This window comes from Staurois parvus, unplaced genomic scaffold (genome assembly GCF_062004578.1).
Source record: "Staurois parvus isolate SC_StPar_1 unplaced genomic scaffold, SC_StPar_1.0 ptg001326l, whole genome shotgun sequence".
Taxonomy (NCBI): domain Eukaryota; kingdom Metazoa; phylum Chordata; class Amphibia; order Anura; family Ranidae; genus Staurois; species Staurois parvus.
Window position 1 is genome coordinate 129,431 of NW_028319122.1, and position 20,376 is coordinate 149,806.

The following is a 20,376-nucleotide window of genomic DNA, read 5'->3' on the forward strand; positions in this document are numbered from 1 at the left end:
AAGAGGGTGCCTTTGAGAAAAAGGAACCTTCCCTCAGGATCCTCGAGCGATTCAGTAAGTTCAAACGGAAGTGTTTTAGAGAGTAAAATGGATACCCCCTTGGCTTTTACCTCCACATTAACTGAATGATATGCCGTGGGATAGTGAACATTTGAGAATCTAGGGACTTGGTCTGCTCGAAAATGAGTTTCTTGGATAAAGAGCACATCTGCATGAAGGCTTTTCATGTGAGAAGTTGCGAACGTTTTTCAGGTACGTTTAGGCCCCTCGCGTTAAGAGAGGCCACGGAGAGTGTGCAAATTGACCGGTTAGATGTGTGGTTATTAGCCATTATGTAATCTACCCAAAAGGGTTGCTTAAGGGCTATAAGTGTACCAGATGAGTATCACGTAGGCAGGGAAAAAAAGGGGAAGGAGAAAGGAGAGAAAAAAAAAAGGGGGGGGGATAAAGAATAGTATAAAGACTAGAAAAAGACTAGTATGAAGTTTCAGAAATGTTGGAATAGAGACAGAATTATAGAGGAAAAGGTTCAAGAAATTTGGCAAAGAAGAAAAGAAGTGTCAGGTGTATGTCCTATAAACCCATATGTATGTATTGTGTTATGTTCCTTCAACTTCCTTTAAAGACTAGATTCCAGAGGCAGAATAGTCCAGCTACTCTATCTCATAGTACAGCTCCCATAAATTGGTTGTTTGCAAGATGTTGTCTGGGAGTCTGAAATTAAAGTCGGAGAGTTGTCAAACCCAGAGACGGCCGTATTGGTAATTTACAGTATAATCTGAAAGAGGCCTAACTCTCCTGAATAAAAGGTGTAGAGGGGAAGTAATCCAACATGAGGTGTCCTTGACACAAACATAGGTGGGAAGTGGCTAACGAGAGATAAGTAGTGTGTAGCAGGGGGTGGATGCAGGCTAGAAGTATTACATGCAAAAGCATATTAAGCAAAATGATGTAGGTAATCACTTGGACCATATCAAGGCTCATAAACAATGATGTGTAACAATAGGAGTGGAAGTGAATGTGTGCCAGAGGAGAAGACCTATAAGTTATGAGTGTACAACATATTAATTTGGACAGATACTGAAAATGTACAATTCACTTGCGCATAGCATAATTTAACTTTAAATATGTTATGTTATCACAGGTTAAATATAATGCAATCTATAATCTGTCTTTTCCGGAAAGGTACTATAAACCATGCTAAGTAAACAATCGAGTCAATTGACGAAGGTCTTCATATGCCATATCAATTTCGAATAAAGATATCTACTTTACATGAAACATTAAATGACAGTAGCAACAATATCACTTATGACTAATCTTGGATGTAGGCCACGGGCCAAACATCTCCTTAAACCGTTTTCCAAAGACAATGTAAATATTAGTCCCAACCGGGGGGATCTTGTATATTGCTGAACACCCTGTTGCTTACGGAACAGATATAGGATGTTGGGGGGAAAGCGTCCAAAAATCCGTGGCCCAAAACGAGCCTGTTTCAAATTAGAGCAACGAAATGTTTAGGGCCAAACTGGACCCGACCACGGAGTGAACTATTAACGTAAATATCAAATAGGATGATCCCAACTTCCATATCTGAAATACCACCCTATTCATATCTAGGTAGAAGGTATGTGACATGACAGAGACCAAATTGCATATTGAGGCATTCCAATTGCTATGTAGGAAGCAAATAATTTAAGGAGAGCGATGGAATAGTGCGAGTAAACTATTAATATATTGTCTACATTGATCCAACTATAAGATAAGGGTCAGAGGTAAGTATGTATAACGGTACACGAAGGTGGTATGGAATCTCATGAATCCATATTACGGCATCATTTCTTAGGATACAGTAGGAGCGAAATACGCCTCTCAGTACGATATTAATCTATATGAGCTGCTATCCCTTGCCAAATTAAATACAGTAAATATAAGTGTAAAGGCTAGTCCCGAAGCAATTCAAGGCTTATAGAGAGTTTGTCCTTAAGGTCATGACAGAGAACTTTTGAAAACCATGGTGTTAAGATACAAATAGTAGGATCATAGAGATTCCCCATCCAACTGTACCATGTTCTCAGTACATTGGGATTCAGAGAAGCAGGCAACAGCCCAGACAAGGGCTTAGCCTGTGTCCCTGGATCCCAACCATATCTTCGCTCCTGTATCCAGCAGGGTTCGTTATGTGATATGTTAGGCCTTTACTTACCAAGCTAATAAGCTTCAATACTAGCAGGGACACAACCAAGAGTTTCAGTAGGCTTATCCCAACCTAGCTCTTCAATACCACGAACGAGGGTACCTCAGCAATTATATGTCAGCAAAACAAATATATACAACTGAAAAATAATATACGTAAGAATTTTGACAATGTGATGCGATACACATACCCTTAAGTCCAGACTTCAGGAATACCGGAGATGTTAGATATGACATATAAAGGAACTGTGAATACAAAAAAACCCACATACTCGATCCACTAGAAGAGCAGCCTCGGATTGCGGGGGTGTTTATACTCATGAGCATTGATAAGTGATAACGGGGAGAAGTCATTCATGGCGCGCCTTGCGGTGTGCAGGTGATGCTGGTAGACTGTCTCCAGTAATAAGCCTTCTACGTACCGGGGAAGCTGAGGCTTGATGTGTTGACTTGCGTCGTCTTTCTCCGATCGAGAGGCCAGTAGATTGTGCTTCCATAGGGCCTTCGTCTGGCTGCAATTGTAGAAGAGATTCACTGGACCAATTTGGAATATCCGGTAATGGGATATTCAAGGTTTCACAGAATGGTGCAAGATCTTCCGGAAATCTCATGAGAGCTGATCTCCCCATATGTGTTGCAGAGAGACCAAACGGGAACTTCCAACAGTAGGCGATACCTTTAGAGCGAAGTAGATCTAGTAAAGGGCGCAGGTCTTTCCTGCGTTGTAGGGTAAGATGGGAGAGGTCTTGAAATAGTTTAATTTCTGTTTCCTGGTATAACACGCGTTGTTTGTCTCGAGCTCTGCGTATTATTTCCTCTTTAAGTCGGAAGTCGACTAGACAGCAAACTATATCTCTCGATGGGTCAGTATCTCTGCCTTTAGGACGCAAGGCCCTGTGGAGGTGTTCGATCTCAATTGGAGATTCATGCGGTCTTTCTAAAAGATCATTAAAGATAGATAGAAGAGCTTGGGCAAGTTGGCCAGGCTCTATTGCTTCTGGTACACCGCGCACCCTTAAATTGTCATCTTCCCCTATTATCCAAGTCTTTGATGTGACGATCGAGCTCTCTTAAGTGCATGGTGTGCGTGTCAACCTGCTTGCGCATATCATGAATAGCAAGACCTTGCATACGAACTTTATCTTCTACTGCCTGTATGTCGATATGTAACTCGGCTATTGCCGCAGAAAGAGTCTCTTTAATATCTGATGCTACCGCTTTCAAATCCCCTATGGTGAGATGGGGAGGTTCGGAACGTCCAGTTGTGGTAGCTGTTGTCAAACTCAAAGACTGTGAGGAAATCTCCTTTGCAGGCGAATGTAGTGGGGATGCAAGGGCGGATGATTCTGCTTGATCCGGAGTATGAGATCGGAATAATTCCGGAATGTTGCGATTAGCCGAACCACCTGTACGGCGAGGGGATCTGGAGCGAGGAGTGGCAGCTTTCCTATCTGCTTTCCCCATGTCAGCGGCGACTCTTGGTTATGATTGCGTAGCCCCACCTACGTGTGTCAAGGCTCAAGGTATTATATTGCCATTTTCTCTGGGGTCAGACTGGGTCCCCCAAAACTGGAAAGTGAAAATAGGGATAGATAGTGGGAAACAAGCCCCAAGTTGCACTGTACGTCTCCGCGTGCTTGAGAGGATAGGCAAAACAGGGGAGACACTGATTTTTGCTGTGTAGATGCAGTGATTACCGCTGCCTTCCCCTTATATGAATCTGTGGGGGATGTATCGACCGTAGGCCTAACCTCAGCACAGCTTCCTGCTGTATGGGCTATAGCAAGGTCTCCGCAATATGCCGGTGTTCCCTGGGTTTGTGTGGGGGATGTCCTGATGGATCCTGGAATGCTAGTAGTCTGTGGGAGGAGGTATGTGTGCTTGGCTAGTGATCCTCCCTTGAATGGGATCGCACCCAGCCTGTGCTGTGATGGGAGAGGTCCTGGGCTCACTAGGGCGCACTAAGCCTCGCCACCCCTGTATCACATATGGGGGGGAGGGAAGGGGACACTGATGCTCCTCCAGAACGTCCTGACAGGCACGGAGGGACGACAAGCGGTCATCCACAGAACGAGCGGGAGGGGGGGCGGCCAGTCCTCCCTCTTCCTACTCCTGCACCAACCGTCACACCACTGCCAGCCGGCCCGTCATGCGCCGGAGGGCTCCGCGGCTCCACTCGGCCGCAACAGATCGCCGCCTCAGAACGGCGCCAAAAAAGCCTTAAGCTGCCCAGCCGTGATGCAGCAGGGACGGGTGAGTATCCCGCTCGCCCCTGCCCTCCTATATGACCTGGATGCCGGTGGATGGTGATGTGTGCCGCCGGAGCTTCAGGTCATGCGACTCGTCTGGTCACCATCTTGGACACGCCCCCGTAGAGGGAATTATTAACAGTTCAAAATACCAGTCAATATTGGCACAAAACCTTCAGGCTTCTGCAAGAAGAGGAACTTCAGCTTTCAGCATGACAACAACCCAAAGCATACATCCAAATCAACAAAGGAATGGCTTCACCAGATGAAGATTAATTTGTGGGGTAATCTGAAAAGGGCTGTGCACAAGAGATGCCCTCGCAATCTGACAGATTTGAAGTATTATTGCAAGGAAGAGTGGGCAAATATTGCCAAGTCAAGATGTGCCATGCTGATAGACTCATACCCAAAAAGACTGAGTGCTGTAATAAAATCAAAAGGTGCTTCAACAAAGTATTAGTTTAAGGGTGTGCACACTTATGCAACCATATTAATTTTTTTATTTCTACATTCCTCCATCTAAAAGATTTCAGTTTGTTGTTCAACTGAGTTGTACAGTTTATAGGTTACATTAAAGGTGAAAAATGTTTTTAAATTATCTTTGTTTCAATTTTTTTACATCACAGATCAACTTTTTAATAGGGGTGTGTAGACTTTTTATATCCACTGTACATATGTGTTCACATTTGTGAGAGTGAGCATTGGGGGGAGGGAAGCTTTACATATTTTTGTACAGTCTCTTTAAATTATTTTTGGTTCAACTTCACTGTTATTACACAAAATGAACATCATTCCTTGTGATCGCAATGGGCAGTGACAGGTACTTTTTACTGAGAGATCTGGGGTCTATTAGGCTCCAGTTTTCCCCTCTGCCCTCAAAATAATGATAAAGTGGACAGCACTAGTACTTGTATACCCATTAAAAAATGAATTGTATACTCCTTTAGACAATATATCAATACTTGCAACACAACTCATTTAAACAATATATCAGTGCAATATGCACAAAATCATATGCTAAAAAAAACCAAAAAAATTAAAAAGTGCAATGTGCATACATACAAATTCCTATATATGCACACACAAAGTATCATGTGATAATTGTTCAAAACCAGGGCAAATCTTTCATGCAAAAGTAACTGTTTGTGTCCCATATATTAAGCTGTGAAACAAAAGAACCCTGTGTGCATTCTTCACAAATTCTTCCTTATTCCCTCAAATGTGCTCTCCATCAGCACAAGTACTAAAACTCACCAGAGACCAATGCTGGTAATATTCTAAACCAGCCTCTGGCACATGAGACTCTGGGAGTGATGATCTGCAGCTTCAAAAATCCCCTGGAGGACATTGGGTGACGAATCATGTAGGGCGGGGCTTGGACGTGACATCACCACACACGCTGGACTCGTACTCACAGCTTGGAATCACAGCCAAAGTTGGACCTGTAGTGTCAGTGGAGACCCACATAAATATGAGTGTTTTGGATTGCTATGGAATATAGAGTTTTAGATAATTTTAGACTATGAGAGCCCTTTTCTCTTCCTACCTCATGTGACACAATGAGATATGAAATAACCATTTTAAGAGGTTCTTAAAAGACATTGTTGAAGCTGCAGTTAGTAAAAAAAAATAAAAATAAAAAAAATAAAAAAAAATAGGGAGGGAGGGTGGGGTGGGGGTTGTGAGAAGTGGAGGGGAGAGGAAGGGAAAGCACAGAGGAAAGAAAAAACAGCAGAGAGAGAGAGAGAGAGAAAGGAACTAGAGCCAGGAAGGAGAGTGAAAAGTCCTTTATGCTAGCAAGCGTCAGAGTGACTGGGGGCAGTACGGAAGGACATAGGCCACCAGGGGTCCCAAACCTTACGTAATTTAGAATGGATGTCGTGAAGAATACTAGTCATTTTCTCATGGACCATTAGGGTAGTCAGAATGCTCTTCACTTCCCCAAATCGGACTGAGGGTTTTTCCAAGCTCTACTTTTGGCCACTTTGCAGCTATAAACAAGTACAAGGCCAAATTCTGCTCATAGGAGAAGAGTCCAGGGATTGGACAGTGGAGAAGCGCTTGTCTACCTTTTTTGTGAAAAGGCATATGGAAGAGGGTTGAAAGGAGGCCGAAGACCCTGGACCTTATGGTCCACTAAGCGGGGGCAGGTCCACCAGATATTAATCCTATGCCCACGCCAGCCACAGTCACAAAAACACACATAAGAAGGGTTCGAGTGAACAATACGGACTGGCACCCAGTATCAGTAGAGGAAGACTTTATAGGCCACCTCCATGGTGGCCGTGTTGAACACACTGGACCAGGCCTTACTTCAATCCCCTAGGTCTATTGGGGCCGCTACATCACACTCCCAGGCAGCAGGCTACTGTGGGGGAGAGTGCAGCTCCCTGGGCAGATTGCCTAACTGAGAAACTACAGGAGTAGGGTGGCGAGGGCTCAAAAGGAAAATGTGGAGGAAAAAAATAAAGAAGAAAAGGGGGGGTGCAATGGTGTAGCCACAGCTGAATCAATAACAGGGACAGTTAACCTCCTCTGCCTGGGGTTTAACCCTCCCTGGCGGTCTAACTAATCAATATTCTTGAATGTCAGAGCGGTACATTGTTTTACATGGAAATTTGTTTTATATTGTAGGCCTGTAATTCTGTAATTTACTTACAGTAAATTTGTCCAAACAAGAGTCTAGTAACCATGCCGGGTATGATAAGGTTTGAAACACGAAATCATAAATTAAAATAATAAATAAGTATAAAAAATAATATAATACATTTAATTCAATAATGTAAGCAAACCAAAACACACTGAAATTTTAAATAGAGCACCAAGTTCGTACATCATTGAGCTCAGTCGCAGAATCGTTTTCAGTATGATGACGAATTTCCCCATATATAACTATCGCTCAATTCTGCAAGTGATTATAATTCACTATTGCTGTTTTCTACCTGGTCTAAAACTGCTTTTGACCTAAAAGGGATGCTTTGTGGATGCCATGAATGTTCTCAAGTTTCCAGGCAGAAAGAAAGATAAAAGTGCAGGCATGGCACTGGACAAAATTGAGGTGAAATGGTTTGATACAGTAATGTAATACTAAGAGATTACAATGTATTGTGTGTATGTCATGTTTTAACTTTTTTGAATAACCTGCTGGTTCCACCCCCCTACGTTCCGATGCTCGCAGGGAATGGAACCCGAGAGATGCCGGCATTGGCCGGAGGACATGGCTGGGGACACAGCGGGAGGACATCGCAGGGCAAAGTAAGGATCGAAAGATAACAGGAAAAGCACTATAGAGTAATCCCGAGTGTGGCTCGGGGGTTACCACTTTTGGTACTGTAAATTAACCCTGAGTCACACTCGGAATTACTGCTAGTAAGGTTAAACACAGAGGTAGATGCCAAAAAGACCCGGCTGGGTCAAGGTTGAACAAGCAAGACTTATGGCACCAAGGTTCATCCCGGGTCAGAATGTGGTGAGCCAGATGCAGAAGGGGTGCTGGGAAGAGAGCATTTGTACCCTTTTGCCTTCTCCCATGAGTGGCTTGTTAGGTGGTGGATTTGCTGTGTTCCAATGGTCTTTTGCCAGATGGGAGTAGGTGAAGGAAAAAGAGGAAAAAGTAGGCGAAGGAAAAATTGCTCCTCTTCTGGTGAAGTCACCACATGGCTGCAGCCCTTGAAGGAGAAAGAAGGCTTGAAGGGGAAACCCGGCAGTAACTGATCTGGTGGACAAGCAGGGCTGAGGTGAAGGGCTTCATCAGTCAGCATTTCAGGATTGAAGTTTGGTCTTGGACCCGGAGGTCTGGAGTATCCCTGTTCGGAAGCAAGAGCGTTTCGTTGGTGCAATAGTATGTAAACTTGATGATTATGTTGCGAGCCGGACCTTACATTCTGTTGGGGCCCAGGGCCCTGTGGATATGGTCGAACTCAAGGCAGATAATAGGGATAGCTGGCACAAGTTCCTGGAACAGGGTAGTAACTGTGGAAGTGAGGTCGGTTATGAACTAAGGGATGCCGCAATGGCACAGGTTCACGCTACGGGACTGATTTTTTAAGTCCTCCAGATGAAGCAAGGCCACCTCTAGTTCTTTCGTAAGATGAGTGAGATCCTGTTCATGGTTTCCCAGGACCATTGTGGCAGCCTCAATCTTGTCTTCTAAGTCATTGGTGCAGGACTTCAACTAGCAGATCTCCTTGGTCAGGTGCACAGCCAGCTTAGATGTGGCAGCCGAGAGATCGGTTTGCAACATAGCCTTAAGACGAGCCAGGAGCTCGGAATCCTGCAGGGCCGGTGCTGGAGACATCGGGGGCTCTTCTTGATGTTCACCTATCTCTGGGAGGTGAGCAGAATCCTGAGCTAGTATTAGTGAGAAGGGATCTGGGCTCATGGCCGGTGCCTCCAAGATGGCCCTCGTCTGGGTCCCAGTCTGCGTGCGTCTGTTTAGCGCTAGATGCTCAGGTGGACATTATGGGCTTTCCCATGGGTTGCCCTGAGATTGCGGGAGTCTGTGGCCAGGTGATGTGACTGGTTGCAGGCCCTCTGTGAGGCTGTAGGCTGGTGGATGTGTCCTGACGGTGAGGAGCGAGTTCAGTACGTGGCCATCTTAAGTTGCTGCTCGTGAGTGACACCCCTCCCAATTAACTTTTTAATGGGTATACAAGTAGCAGCCCTGTCCACCGTATATAAATTATGTAGTTTTGAGGTTTAAACAAAGAAAAAAATAAAATTGCGGCTTCGCTTTGGTAAAAACTGTGGCGCAGTTCTGTATCACTATCCTTATAGCTCAAAAGAATTATGACCAAGACTGGTTTGGTCAGATGTTTTACAAGCTGGTAATGGCTTGTAAACAACAAACCGAAACAGGAAGTGATGAAATCCTTATCGCTTTTGGTTTAATTCATCACAGAGGGGGCAACTTAGGATGCACCTTTCTCCCACTTGTTCACCAGACCGATAGGTCGCAGCAGTCTCCAGCTCCTTGAACGCACAGGAGAGCACAGGAACGGCGGTGAGCAGCAGTGAGTGAGGTGGTGGAGGGTTTGGGGCCTTCCGTGCACTGCAGAAGCCGCAAGGAGCCATGATCCTGGTATCACCGCTTGATCCCAAAGATATGTACAGGTAAAAAGCAAGTAAAATGTTTAACTCCTGTCAAAGGTGAAACACCATCAGTAACTCAAAATATATGGCCATGGAAGACTGAAGAATTAATGTTATAACATTGCAAAGGCTTTTATGTGCAGACAGAGCTACTTCTTACCGTGGCTATATCTTTGGATGTGTCCAGAATACCAGTTGATCCATACTTTGCATTCAGTTGAGCAATAATAGCAGCCTGGACTGCAGGATCTCTGGACTGTAATAAGTAAACTATACGTTAGAATGTCTTCACACATTTGCAGCTGTTGACAGAAAATATATAACACAAAAGGCAAGCAACATTTGACTTCGTTGTAAATGAGCACTACACCAAATAGGAAAAACTTTATATTTGAAAGCACTAATATCAGCATCCACATGTATCAAGTATTCTGGTATTTATGCCCAAAAACACTGTTAATGTACATATTAATGCCATGTTTGGCAAAAGGTTGTACTATAATGTCAATGATTAGTTTATTAGAGGCAACTGTTTAAAAAAAATAAAAATCATCACTGCTATTACAGCCTATTGTTAAAGTCTTCGGTTACAATCTACTAAGACAATTTCCTCCACTAATGTTCTTAAACTTCTACATAAACCAGCTTGTAATTCAAGGTTACATAAACAGTCACCAGTAAGATATTTAAAATGGAACCTAAATTTTATTTCCCAAATATTTTACATGGATGCAGGCCAAGTGCTCAACAACTTTCATTACCTCTACTCACCAATTGCCACAAATTGCCGACTATTCTTGGAAGAAGTGCCTAGTATAATTCTTTGGAGTCACACTAGGCACGTTGGACCAGAAAAATTAGGCTGCAGAAGAATTTGCATGATGCATAAATTATAGAGATAAAAAAAGAGTGCCATTTCCCTAGTCCTCCTTCACCTAAGACATTTCAGTACAGCTTTACCTATTTTAATACCAGACATTTTCACCACCGTCCTCCCAGGCCAATTTTCAGATTTCAGTGCTGTCACACTTTAAATGCCAATTACTCAGCCATGCAACTCTGTACACAAAATATTTTTTTTTTAAACAAAGCTCTTTTGATGGTATTCACCAATTTTTTGGGTTATAAAATTTAGCAATATTTTTTTTTCCAGAAATGTAGGCCAAACTATATTGTGCTACATTTCTTTGGAAAAAAGGACACATTTGCTGAGTGCCAAACATAATCCACAATAAGGATGAAAAATTCTTTTTCATGATACATACTTTTATGCGCTGTGGATTTGGAATATTCATTCTCTCATGACATACTGTGAATTTTTGGGGAATTTCAAATAAAATGTTTTCATGGACATCTGACGTACTGGACAATCTGTTTGTGCCATAAATTCTATGTATTTATTCAGCAGCCTTGTGGCCCAATAAAATTATTATTGGCACCCAGCAAGTCCTTGTGCTGAGAAATGGTTTGTTTCCTGATATACTGACTGCCTGTCATTTCTTGAGGGCCCAAAATGCCAAGACAATACAAAGACCCCACAAAATTACCCATTTTTTTGAAAGTAGACAGCCCAAGGTATTTAGTAAGAGGCATGACGAGTCTTTTAAAGTTGTAATGTTGTGTCACAATTTTTTGAAAAAGAAATTAAATACAATTTTTTTTCATTTAAAATAACATACTTTTCATTTCATTTAAAATAACATACCAGAGCTGTAGAGCTTAATATTACTGGCGTGGCGGTGATAAGATACTGACTGGTGACAGTATGAAAAAATATATTAACATTTTCTTCACTTTTTTTTGTGTTGCATACCATGACCAGAGCAGCGTTACCATAGTGACACTGTACTAGTCTGGGTAGTTGATCAGGATTTTTTTTTTGTTACACTAAGATTGCTTATAAGAGTGATGATCGCTGTTATAAGCAATAATGTTTATGAACGGCATCCATTAATTTACAGGGTGTACTATTGTAAAAGCTGTGATTGGCCTTCAGGTAAAGATGTGCTGTGACTGGCCACTGTGACGGGACACAGTGGATAACAGATCATTGTATCGGGCCAGTCCTGGTATCATGTGATCACTGTGACCAATCACAGAGATCATAATAATATACAATGAGTACAAATGTCGTGATCTCTGATTGGTCACAGTGATCACATGGTACCAGGACTGGCCCAATACAATGATCTGTTATCCACTGTGTCCTGTGAACAAAGCAGGTGAAAGATAGCTCTGCAGTGAAGTGAGCGACTGGGAGGAAGTGGTTAAAACAACCTACAACCTAAAACAACAAAACCTAACCACAAAAAATAATGTTACAGGTCTATAAACATGAACATTTTTGCTGAAAACACTTACATTAGACACCATTGTTGGTTTACATTGTCTCCTAGTGAACGGATCCATTTGCTGTTGCTTCATGCTCTGACTTTCAGCCTAGAAGGGAACAATGCTTTAGGTAAGACAAAGTCGCATGACATTACAGTTACTGCCAAGGTGTACACGTGTAAATCTTTAGATGTTTTTCAGAGTTATTATTACTGTAAGCTTGAAAACTACCATAGATGAAAATTGCCTAATGTGTGTTTAATCTGGAAACCCAGTCTAAACTGTGTTTCCCCTGGGGTATGCGGTATGAAAAGCCACTTATTGTCTTCTAGCTACAGAGTGGCTTACAGATGTTGTTCTATGCAGTTGAGTTCACATCTGCATGACTGACTGGCATCACAATTCTATAGCCAACTTTACTAGTATTAATTGCCATAGTATATACACAATACGTAGGCACACCAAGCTACCAAGTATCTACTGTTGATCTGCCATTTTTCTACCTCCACGAGTTGCAGCTACTGAGTTAGAAATATACCACTTTATCCATTTAGAACATTTTTTTCTCCAAACGAAAAAAAACGAACTTCTTAACGTCTGCTCATGTACTTTAATACCGTCTATAGATTAGAGCACTTTTTACATTTCTGCTATGGTTTTGTTTAATCTGCAATAATTATGTCATTACCAAAGAGAAACTAATGCATACAGTACTTTTTAAAAGATTCAGGCAGGTGTGCAGAAATGCTGTAAAGTAAGAATACTTTCAAAATATGTAATCGTTTATTTTTCACTTTACAAAATGAAAAGTAAGAAAGAAGAAAAAACGAAATCATAGAAAACAGATAAGTCAAGGGTAAAAAACAAAAACGAACAAGTGGCCCATCATGTTATACATTAAAAATAAAAGTCAATCTTTTTGTATTTTTTGTTTTTCTTTGTCTGTATATAACTCTTATGTTTGTCCCAAGCATGACTGAATACACTTAACTGTTGACTGACTCACTACCTCTGCTGAAAGCCTGTTCCAAGCTTTAACTACCCTTTTGGTAAAAATACTTTAATAGTCTTGATTTTCCTCCTGTTAATTTGAGGTCATGCACCCGTGTTTTTGATCTTGGTATCATATTAAAAATAGTGCCCTCCTAAACCTTATCCCCAATGTATTTAAAGGTTTCGACCGTGTTTCCCCTTTCCCTTCTTTCCTCCAGACTGTACATATTAAGTTCCTAAAGTCTTTTCTGATCTGTTGTATCCCACAGAACGTTCACCATTTCTGTTACCAATCTATGGACTCGTCTCTTATCAATATCTTTCGGTAATCAAGGTCTCCAGAATTGGACACAGTATTCTAAATGAGGTAGAACTAAAATATTTATACAGGGAAATCAGGGCCTCCATCCTGCTGATGACCCATCTAGTGATGTATCCTAGAATTCTATTTGCTTTTCTCACTGCCTGGACACACAGTTTGCTCATTTTGCAATCATCTGAGATAAGTACTCCCAAATATTTTTTCTCTGTAGTGCTGGCCAATCAATATTTGGTGCGACTACCCTTTGACTTCAAACCAGCATGAATTCTTACACTAGCATAAAGTCATGGATTTTGTATGTTTAACCAATTATACCAAGCAGATGCAAATGATCAATTTGAAAATAGGTTAAAACACAGTCATTAAATGCAACAGAAAACAGCTGTGTAGGAAGCTTAAAACTGGGCGAAGGACAGTCAAACTCTGCTACTAAGGTGAGGTTGTGTTAAACAGTTTCGTGTCACAAGTCATACACCATGGAAAGACTGAGCACAGGAAAAAGACACAAAGTAGTTCTACTGCATCAGCAAGATCTCTCCAAGGAAAATATTTCAAAGCTTAAATGGGGATTCAAGACGTGCTGCTCAAGTCCTTAAGAAGAAGCACAAAAAAATAGGCAATAGTGGTCAGCCAAGGCAACTTAATGCAGCAGATAGAAGACACATCATGCTCACTTTCCTTCAATATCGGAAGATGAACAGCAGTACCATCAGCACAGAACTGGCAGAACCAGTGGGACCCACATACACTTATCTACTGTCCAGAGAAGCCTGGCCAGAGGTGGTCCTCATGGAAGAGTTGCAGCCAAAAAGCCATACCTGCAATGTGGAAAAATGGCTAAGCGACTCAACTAAAAACATTGGAACTGGGGTGGAGAAAAATGGCAGCAGGTGCACTGGACTCATAAGTCAAAATCTGAAATACTTGTAGCAGGATCCAGTTTGTTCACCCAAGTCTGCAGAGCAGTAAAATGAGTGTCTGCAGGCAACAGGAAAGCACAGTGGAGTTTTCTTACAAGTTAGGGGCTGCATTTCTTCAAATGGAGTTAGAAATTTGGTCAGTATCAATGGTGCCTTCAATGCCGAGAAATATAACCAGATACATACCCATCATGCCACAGCACCAGGGATGGCTACAAATGTATTCTGCCGCCGGACAACCCCCCAAAGCATACAGCCAATGTCATGAAGAACTTTCTTCAGTGTAAAGAACAACAAGGAGTCGTGGAACTGTTGGTTAGGCCCCCCCCATGTAGATTATTGTAATTCTACATTTACACACATACAGTGGGGCAAAAAAGTATTTAGTCAGCCACCAATTGTGCAAGTTCTCCCACTTAAAAAGACGAGAGAGACCTGTAATTGGCATCATAGGTAGACCTCAACTATGAGAGACAAAATGAGAAAAAAAATCCAGACAATCACATTGGCTGATTTGGAAAGAATTTATTTGCAAATTATGGTGGAAAATAAGTATTTGGTCAATATCAAAAGTTCATCTCAATAGTTTGTTATATATCCTTTGTTGACAATGACAGAGGTCAAACGTTTCCTGTAAGTCTTCACAAGGTTGGCACACACTGTTGCTGGTATGTTGGCCCATTCCTCCATGCAGATCTCCTCTAGAGCAGTGATGTTTTGGGGCCGTCGCTGGGCAACACGGACTTTCAACTCCCTCCAAAGGTTTTCTATGGGGTTGAGATCTGGAGACTGGCTAGGCCACTCCAGGACCGTGAAATGCTTTTTACGAAGCCACTCCTTCGTTGCCTGGGTGGTATGTTTGGGATCATTGTCATGTTGGAAGACCCAGCCACGTTTAATCTTCAATGCCCTTGCTGATGGAAGGAGGTTTGCACTCAAAATCTCATGATACATGGCCCCCTTCATTCTGTCCTGTACATGGATCAGTCGTCCTGGTCCCTTTGCAGAGAAACAGCCCCAAAGCATGATGTTGCTACCCCCATGCTTCACTGTAGGTATGGTGTTCTTTCGATGCAACTCAGCATTCTCTCTCCTCCAAACACGACGAGTTGTGTTTCTACCAAACAGTTCTATTTTGGTTTCATCTGACCATATGACATTCTCCCAATCTTCTTCTGGATCATCCAAATGCTCTCCAGCAAACTTCAGACGGGCCCGGACATGTACTGGCTTAAGCAGGGGGACACGTCTGGCACTGCAGGATCCGAGTCCCTGATGTCGTAGTGTGTTACTGATGGTAGCCTTTGTTACGTTGGTCCCAGCTCTCTGCAGGTCATTCACTAGTTCCCCCCGTGTGGTCCTGGGATTTTTGCTCACTGTTCTTGTGATCATTTTGACCCCACGGGGTGAGATCTTGCGTGGAGCCCCAGATCGAGGGAGATTATCAGCGGTCTTGTATGTCTTCCATTTTCTAATTATTGCTCCCACAGTTGATTTATTCACACCAAGCTGCTTGCCTATTGCAGATTCAGTCTTCCCAGCCTGGTGCAGGTCTACAATTTTGTTTCTGGTGTCCTTCGACAGTTCTTTGGTCTTCACCATAGTGGAGTTTGGAGTGTGACTGTTTGAGGTTGTGGACAGGTGTCTTTTATACTGATAACAAGTTCAAACAGGTGACAGGTAATGAGTGCAGGACAGAGGAGCCTCTTAAAGAAGAAGGTACAGGTCTGTGAGAGACAGAAATCTTGCTTGTTTGTAGGTGAACAAATACTTATTTTCCACCATAATTTGCAAATAAATTCTTTCCAAATCAGCCAATGTGATTGTCTGGATTTTTTTTCTCATTTTGTCTCCCATAGTTGAGGTCTACCTATGATGCCAATTACAGGCCTCTCTCATCTTTTTAAGTGGGAGAACTTGCACAATTGGTGGCTGAGTAAATACTTTTTTACCCCACTGTATACTGTGAACAGGGAATCCATTTTTTTTTTCTTTGTAAAATCTTAATTTTCACATAATCAAAGATGTAGGACAATACAGACATTCCCAGTATGAATATTCACGATAACCGATAACACAATTCCAGAGACCTACAACCCAGATGAGAGGATTTTCTCCATCAACAGATTTGCAAAGTAGTGCAGAAAGCATATCAAACTGTAGGATCTACCAAGGGAAATGCAAGTGGAGAGAACAAAACATCCCTCCTACTCCCAAAAAACAAAACATCATAGTTACATAGTCAGTCTGGCTGAAAAAAGACAAAAATCCATCCAGTTAAGCCATATTAAAACAAGCAAAAAAAAAAAAAGTTATAATCCTATACCCACAGTTGATTTAGAGGAAGACAAAAAACCCAGCAAAAGCAGGAGGCAATTTGCTCCCGCATGGGGAAAAAATTTCCTTCCCGGATCAACTTTACCTACACATTTTAGTATCCAGTTATATTCTGTGTATCCAGGAGAGAATCCAGGCCTTTTTTAAAGCAATCCACTGAGCTGGCCAGAACCAATTATAGAGGGAGTCTATTCCACATTTTCACAGCTCTTACAGTGAAGAAACCTTTACGTATTTGGAGATTAAATCTCTTTTCCTCCAGACATAAAGAGTGCCCCTTATCCTCTGTGATGACCTCAGGGTGAATAACTACACAGTTTACTATACGAACCAATGATGTATTTATATCCCATTTAATCTCTTCTCAAGAGAAATGGAAAAGCACAAGTATCGGTACAATCGCTATTAATTGCTTATACATTTTATTTATTTCAGGTACTTGTATAGCGCTGTCAATTTACGCAGCACTTTACACATATATTGCACATTCACATCAATCCCTAACCCTCAAGGGGTGTACAATCTAAGGTCCCTAACTTACATTCATGTATACACATACTAGGGCCAATTTAGACAGGAACCAATTAACCTACCAGCATGTCTTTGGCATGTGAGAGAAAACCCACGCAGGCACAGGGAGAACATGCAAACTCCAGGAAGGTGGTGCCGTGGCTGGGATTTGAACCAACGACCCTAGTACTGCCAGGCAAAAGTGCTAACCATTTAGCCACTGTGCTGCTCATACATGTCAGAGGAAAGGAAATCTAACCACAAGGCTCAGATATTGTAGCCATTTTTTGACTTTAGGCACTACTGGAGACTTCCTGTGGATCGGTATGAGGCATTTGCCAGCATTAAGGAGGTAAGGTAGCAACAAGCATTTGTAGAACCCCACAGACATATGTTTCATGAAATAACATAGGGAGCAAGTCATCGGCAATCTGGTGCTGAGTTACCCTAACAATTAACTACTTGCCCTCCTGAGGATTTACCCCCCTTCCTGACCAGGCCTCTTTTTGTTACTCGGCGCTGCACCAATTCAACTGATAATTGCGCAGTCATGCAATGCTGCACCTAAACAAAATTTACCTCCTTTTTTTCACACAAATAGAGATTTCTTTCAGTGGTAATTGATCACCTGTGCGCTTTTTATTTTTCATGCTATAAACAAAAAAGACCAAAAATTTGGAAGAAAAACAATATTTTTTACTTTCAGCTATAAAAAATATATAGTAAATTCAAAGTTAGTTATAAATTTAGGCCAAAATGTATTCTGCTACATGTTTTTGGTAAAAAAAATTCCAAATAAGTGCATATTGATTGCTTTGTGTGAAAGTTATAGCGTCTACAAACTATGGTATAGATACAATTTACGCCTTTTTTTTGCTATACAGCGCTGCGCTAGTTTAATTGCGCGGACATGCAATATGGTACATAAATGAAATTTATGTCCTTTTTTTCAAATAGAGCTTTCTTTTGGTGGTATCTGATCACCTGTGCACTTTTTATTTTTGGCGCTATAACCAGAAAAAGTTTTGAAGAAAAAATTTTTGTTTTTAAATATTTTCTCATTTTGGTCATACAAAATAACCAAAAAAACTAAAAGTTTGTAATAAATTTAGGCAAAAATGTATTCTGCTACATTTTTGGTTAAAAAATCCCAGTAAGTGTATATTGATTGCTTTGTGTGAAAGTTATAGCGTCTACAATCTAGGGTATAGATCAGGGGTCTCCAAACTATGGCCCTCAAGCTGTTGAAGTACTACAACTCCCATCATGCCTCTGCTTCTGGGAATCTTGCCTGTGGCTGTCAGAGTCTTGCAAGGTCTCATGGGACTTGCAGTTCCTTAACACCTGGAGGGCCATAGTTTGGAGACCCCTGGTAACATAATGGAATTTACACAGCTTTTACTTTCTGACTGCTCATCACATTTCTTGAGGTGCTAAAATACCAGGATAGTACAAACACCCTCAAATGACCCCTTTTCGGAAAGTAGACACCCTAAGCTATCTGCTGAGAGGCATATTGACTCCATGGAAGATTTTTTTTTTTTTCCACAAGTTTCTGAAAAATGACAAAAACATTTTTTTTTTACATGAAGTTGTCATTTAAATGATTTATTTCTCGCACAAGCCATGGGTATATGTGGAATTACACCCCAAAATACATTCTGCTACTTCTACCAAGTATGGAGATACCACGTGCGTGAGACGTTTTGGGAGCCTAGCCACATACAGGAGCCTGAAATCCAATGACCACTTTGAAAGCCTGAAGATGCTTAACTTCCTCATTACATTTCCTCACTACCTATCACAGTTTTGAAGTCCCTAACATGCCAGGATAGCACCAAACCCCCCAAATGACCCCTTTCTGGAAAGTAGACACCCCAAGGAATTTAAAAAGAGGCATGGTGAGTATTTTGCAGATCTAATTTTTTCTCACAACGTTTTGAAATATAAAAAAAAAAAAAAAAAAAAAAAAAAAAAAAAAAAAAAAAAAAAATCGAAAAAATATGTTTTTGTTTTTCTTCATTTTCCAAAAACTTGTGGCAACAAATGAGATCTGCAAAATACTTACCATGCTTTTTATCAAATTCCCTGGGGTGTCTACTTTCCAAAAAAAGGGGTCATTTGGGGGGGTTAGGTGCTATCCTGGCATTTAAGGGCCTCCGAAACCGATAGGTAGTCTGGAAGTGTAATGAGGAAATAAAGCCCTTTAAAAGCCTGAAGGTACTTATTGGATTTTGGGGTCCTGTACTTGGCTAGACTGCCAAAACGTCTCTCAAATGTGGTACCCCCATACTCGGGAGAAGTAGCAGAATGTATTTTGGGAAGGAATTCCACATATACCCATGGCATGTGTGAGCAATAAATCATTTGACAATTTTGTGTAAAAATAAAATAAATTTTTTTTGTCATTTTCCAAATATTTGTGGTAAAAAAAAAAAAAAAATTCTTCTATTGATTCAACATGCCTCTCAATAAATAGTTTGAGGTGTCTACTTTCCAAAAAGGGGTCGTTTTGGGGGGTGGGGGCATTCTATGCCCAGCATTAGACGTTTATGCCACACATCACTCACTCTTCTAACCACCTTAAGACCAAGCCTGTTTTGGCACTTTTTGTTCAGATGAAAAAAAATTAAATTTAAACCCCCAAACATTATATATATTTTTTTAAAGAAGACACCCTAGTGAATAAAATGGTGGGTACAATTTTTTATGGAACATAGTACTCGCGCAGCGATTTTTCAAATGCAAATTAAAATTTGGTAAAATATAAAAGATAATGGTATGCCGAGTAAATAGATACCAAACATGACATGCTTTAAAACTGCGCATACCCCGTGCAATGGCAACAAACTGCAAACATTTTTAATATCCATAGGCAACGCTTAAAAAGCCTTTAAAAGCTACAATTTTAGATTTACAGAGGAGGTCTAGTGTTAGAATTACTGCCCTTGATCTGCCGTTCACGGCAATACCTCATATGCATGGTGAGGTACATACCGTCACAGGGTCAAGGCTTGTGCACACAGGTGTGGGAGGGGTGATTTTTTTTTTCTTTAGTTATTTAGATTTAGTTTTTTTTCATTATTTTTACATTGTATCTTTCATTTTTTTTTTTTCCGATCACTTTTAATGCTATAACAGGGAATACAAATATCCCCTAAAGTTCAATGGGCATTGTCATATATTCTTTTTTGAGAAATCTGGATATCTCCTCTGCCCTTACATTATCTAATCAAACCAAAATCGGTGTGATCAAATGCTTTCCCAATTTACAAATGGCGCTGTTTATATACTGCGAAACTGAAATGATGAAATGCTCATAGCTTCCAAATTCTTAGACTATAGAGATGATTGGCACCACTCTGGTCTCCAATCAGCTCTATGGTCAGCTGGCAGAAACACCGCCTGCATTCTCACGTTCCTCCAA

General features: G+C 41.3%; 1 protein-coding gene across 1 annotated transcript in view; it reads right to left on the reverse strand.

Annotated features, from left to right (window-relative positions):
• Positions 1 to 20,376, reverse strand: part of LOC149436986 (RNA polymerase-associated protein RTF1 homolog) — a gene marked incomplete at its 5' end in the record, with an annotated part of 239,410 nt that overhangs the window by 88,952 nt on the left and 130,082 nt on the right. The window contains 2 exons of the mRNA XM_089661209.1: positions 9,697 to 9,792; positions 11,898 to 11,975. Of these exons, the coding sequence (XP_089517335.1) occupies positions 9,697 to 9,792; positions 11,898 to 11,975 (174 nt within the window). The remainder of the gene's footprint in view (positions 1 to 9,696; positions 9,793 to 11,897; positions 11,976 to 20,376) is intronic.